The 2,885-nt window shown below is 39.9% G+C and overlaps 1 protein-coding gene across 1 annotated transcript; it reads left to right on the top strand.

Moving 5' to 3' along the window:
• Positions 1-496: 496 nt before the first annotated feature.
• Positions 497-1,498, top strand: LOC112092877. Its single transcript, XM_024170079.1, has 2 exons — positions 497-979; positions 1,052-1,498. Exons 1-2 carry the CDS (start codon positions 497-499, stop codon positions 1,496-1,498), a joined length of 930 nt encoding a protein of 309 aa, XP_024025847.1.
• Positions 1,499-2,885: the final 1,387 nt, after the last annotated feature.

Here is a 2,885-nt window from a genome sequence, read left to right as displayed (position 1 = left end):
TCCCGACCAGGTAGAGTCTATCAACTAAGGAAAGAGGACAATCTCAAAGCCCAAATTGAGTCTTTGACACGACAAATTGAGACCCTCAAAACCAAAGAAGGTAGAGGAATTCACATGGTTGCTAGGGCAGAGTTACAAGAGTCTTGCTTCGTTTGTGGAGGGGTGGAGCATCTAGCTAAGGATTGTCCTACTTACAATGAAATGAGAGGGGTTTACGAGGAGCAATGCAATGCCTTAGGATCATACAACAAACCTTTCTCTAACACATACAAATCCTGGATGGAGGAACCATCCAAACTTCAGTTGGAGAGATTCCAACCAAACGCAACCATCAGGAGGACAATGGAGAACTGAGCAACAGCCGCAACCACCAAAGGCGTATTCTGCACCTCAATACAATTCACAACAGCCAAGGAGTTCTCTTGAGAACACCTTGCAATCTTTCATGGAGGCGCAGAGTAAGATAAATCAGAAGTTTGAGTCACTATTCACGTAAATGATGGAAGAAAGTAAAGAGATGAAGAGTCAAATCATGAAGCTGACTAGAGCTTTGGCTATTCAAGAACGCAGCAAGTTCCATTCACAAGCTCAGTCAAACTCAAAGGGCCAACATATGGCGCAAACCTCTTGTCCTGATGATCAAAGTATAAAGGAGGTGAATGCCATCAGTACTCGTAGTGGTAAGATTATGGAAGGATCATTAACAAGTGTCACCACTTCAAGTAGTAAGGAAGTTGTCCCTAAAAAAGATGAGCCAATGAATGTTCCGGTAAAGGTGCCTTTTTTCCAAGCTCTGCGTCCAACTGGGAAAGTGCCGGAATACCAAAGTGAGATCCTAGAGCACTTGACTCAAGTGAAGATTAATCTTCCTTTGCTACATGTTATCAAGCAAGTGCCTGCTTATGCTAAGGTTATCAAGGATCTGTGCACTTTCAAAAGGAAGCACCATGTTAAGAAGACAACATTCTTGATAGAACAGGCAAGCGCGGTGATCGAGTAGAAAACACCGCCCAAGTATAAGGATCCCGGTTGTCCCATAATTTCCTGTCAGATTGGGACACATGAGTTCAACCAAGCTTTGCTTGATCTAGGAGCGAGTGTTAACCTCATGCCATATTCTGCCTACTCGCAACTTGGTCTTGGAGAAATTAAGCCCATATCTGTGGTTCTGCAGCTGGCTGATCGATCGATCAAGAAGCCTTGGGGGATAGTTGAGGATGTTTTGGTTCAAGTTGATAAGTTCTATTACCCCATTGACTTTCTAGTCTTGGATACTCAATCCGTGGTGAGTATAGAGTCCAAGATTCCCATTATCCTTGGAAGACCTTTTCTTGCCACAACAAATGCACTCATCAACTGTAGGAATGGTCTGATGAAGATATCCTTTGGGAACATGACTTTGGAGGTGAATTTTTTTCACATTGCAAAGCAACCATGTGATGATGACGAGTACCACCAAACATTTCTAATTAACACACTCATCTCGGAAGAGGTTTAGTTGTGTAGTAATTCTGATGATCTTGATGATTTCTTCCGCATTTCTGAATCTGAGAGTTCCGATCCTTGTGAGTTGGCCAACAATGTTGCCAATTTTTAAAGACTCACAAGGTAAAGGAACTAAGTTTTGGCAACCACGCTTTGAAGAGCTACCTCGAGAGAAAGAAAAGCCAAAACCATCCACCAAAGAGACCCCAACACTCAAGCTGGCTCAACTGCTCGAGGATCTGAAACATGTCTTCCTAGGAGCTGGTGATACCTTTCCTGTTATCATTTCATCTAAACTGGATGCATTCCAAGAGCAGCGGTTAGTTGACATGCTGCGTGAACACAAATCGGCATTAAGTTGGACGATTGCTGACATTAAGGGTATTAGCCCCTTAATTTGCTCCCATCACATTAACTTGGAAGACAAGGTTAATCCACGAAGGGATCCCCAAAGGGTCATTCCAACTCAGGTAGTTCGTAAGAAAAAAGTCGTGAAGAATGAAGTCTTGAAGCTTCTGGATGCAGGAATCATCTATCTGGTCGCCGATAGCAAGTGGGTCATTCCAACTCAGGTAGTTCCCAAGAAATCAGGGGTGGCAGTGGTGGAGAATGATAAAGGGACTATTGTTCCCACAAGGACTGTGATGGGTTGGCGATGTGCATTGACTATCAAAAATTGAATGCCGCCACCCGTAAGGATTGTTGGGAATGGTGTCCTAAAAGCATAAGATGTAATAGGATATTTATTATTTATTTAATAAAAGAGTTTATTCATCATTTTATGTGTATATATTTGTGAATATTTTATGTATATCAATAAAAATTCTATGATTATTTATGTCACCTTAAACATTGTATATAAGTGTTATATACGAGAGGATAATGTTTAAGGATAATAATCAAAAAGCAATGTTCATAATGAATTTAATTAAAGTTCAGAATCTTTAATTAAAACATTATTAATACATGTCATTCCCATTTAGAATGGAATGGTGTTATCCGCATTGTTAATATGGTGAGATATTGAATGAGTGTATTTCGTATAATGAGATTATGTGGAACAAGGACACAGACATCATATGAATTTCTAATATTTTCCGTTAAGTATAGAAATTCTAATTGAGTCTACCGATGGTCATATATAGAATGATCTTAATCCTGTGTTCTTAACAGACTCCTATTTATGGATTTGTGTCTTTTGATTTACTCGGTACAGATTCTGAGATTTTGAATCCTATTCCTTATATTTTGGAGACATGATGAAGTAGGTAGCCGAGAATATTATTACACTTGATGGAATCCATTCCTTCTTAAGAAATAAGTAGATAAATAATTCTCTTGAGGGTTGATTCGGTACTTGGACCAGTAGGAGCTCCGATTCATGAATGTGTTTTATGAAT

Source organism: Morus notabilis, unplaced genomic scaffold, assembly GCF_000414095.1.
Source record: "Morus notabilis unplaced genomic scaffold, ASM41409v2 Scaffold181, whole genome shotgun sequence".
Classification (NCBI taxonomy): domain Eukaryota; kingdom Viridiplantae; phylum Streptophyta; class Magnoliopsida; order Rosales; family Moraceae; genus Morus; species Morus notabilis.
This window is presented reverse-complemented; position numbering and strand designations above follow the sequence as displayed.

Coding starts and splice junctions, on each gene's coding strand:
- LOC112092877 (XM_024170079.1), top strand. CDS start 497: ATGATGGAAGAAAGTAAAGAGATGAAGAGTCAAATCATGAAGCTGACT. Junction 980..1,051: donor CAACATTCTTGATAGAACAG/GCAAGCGCGGTG, acceptor ATTTCCTGTCAG/ATTGGGACACATGAGTTCAA.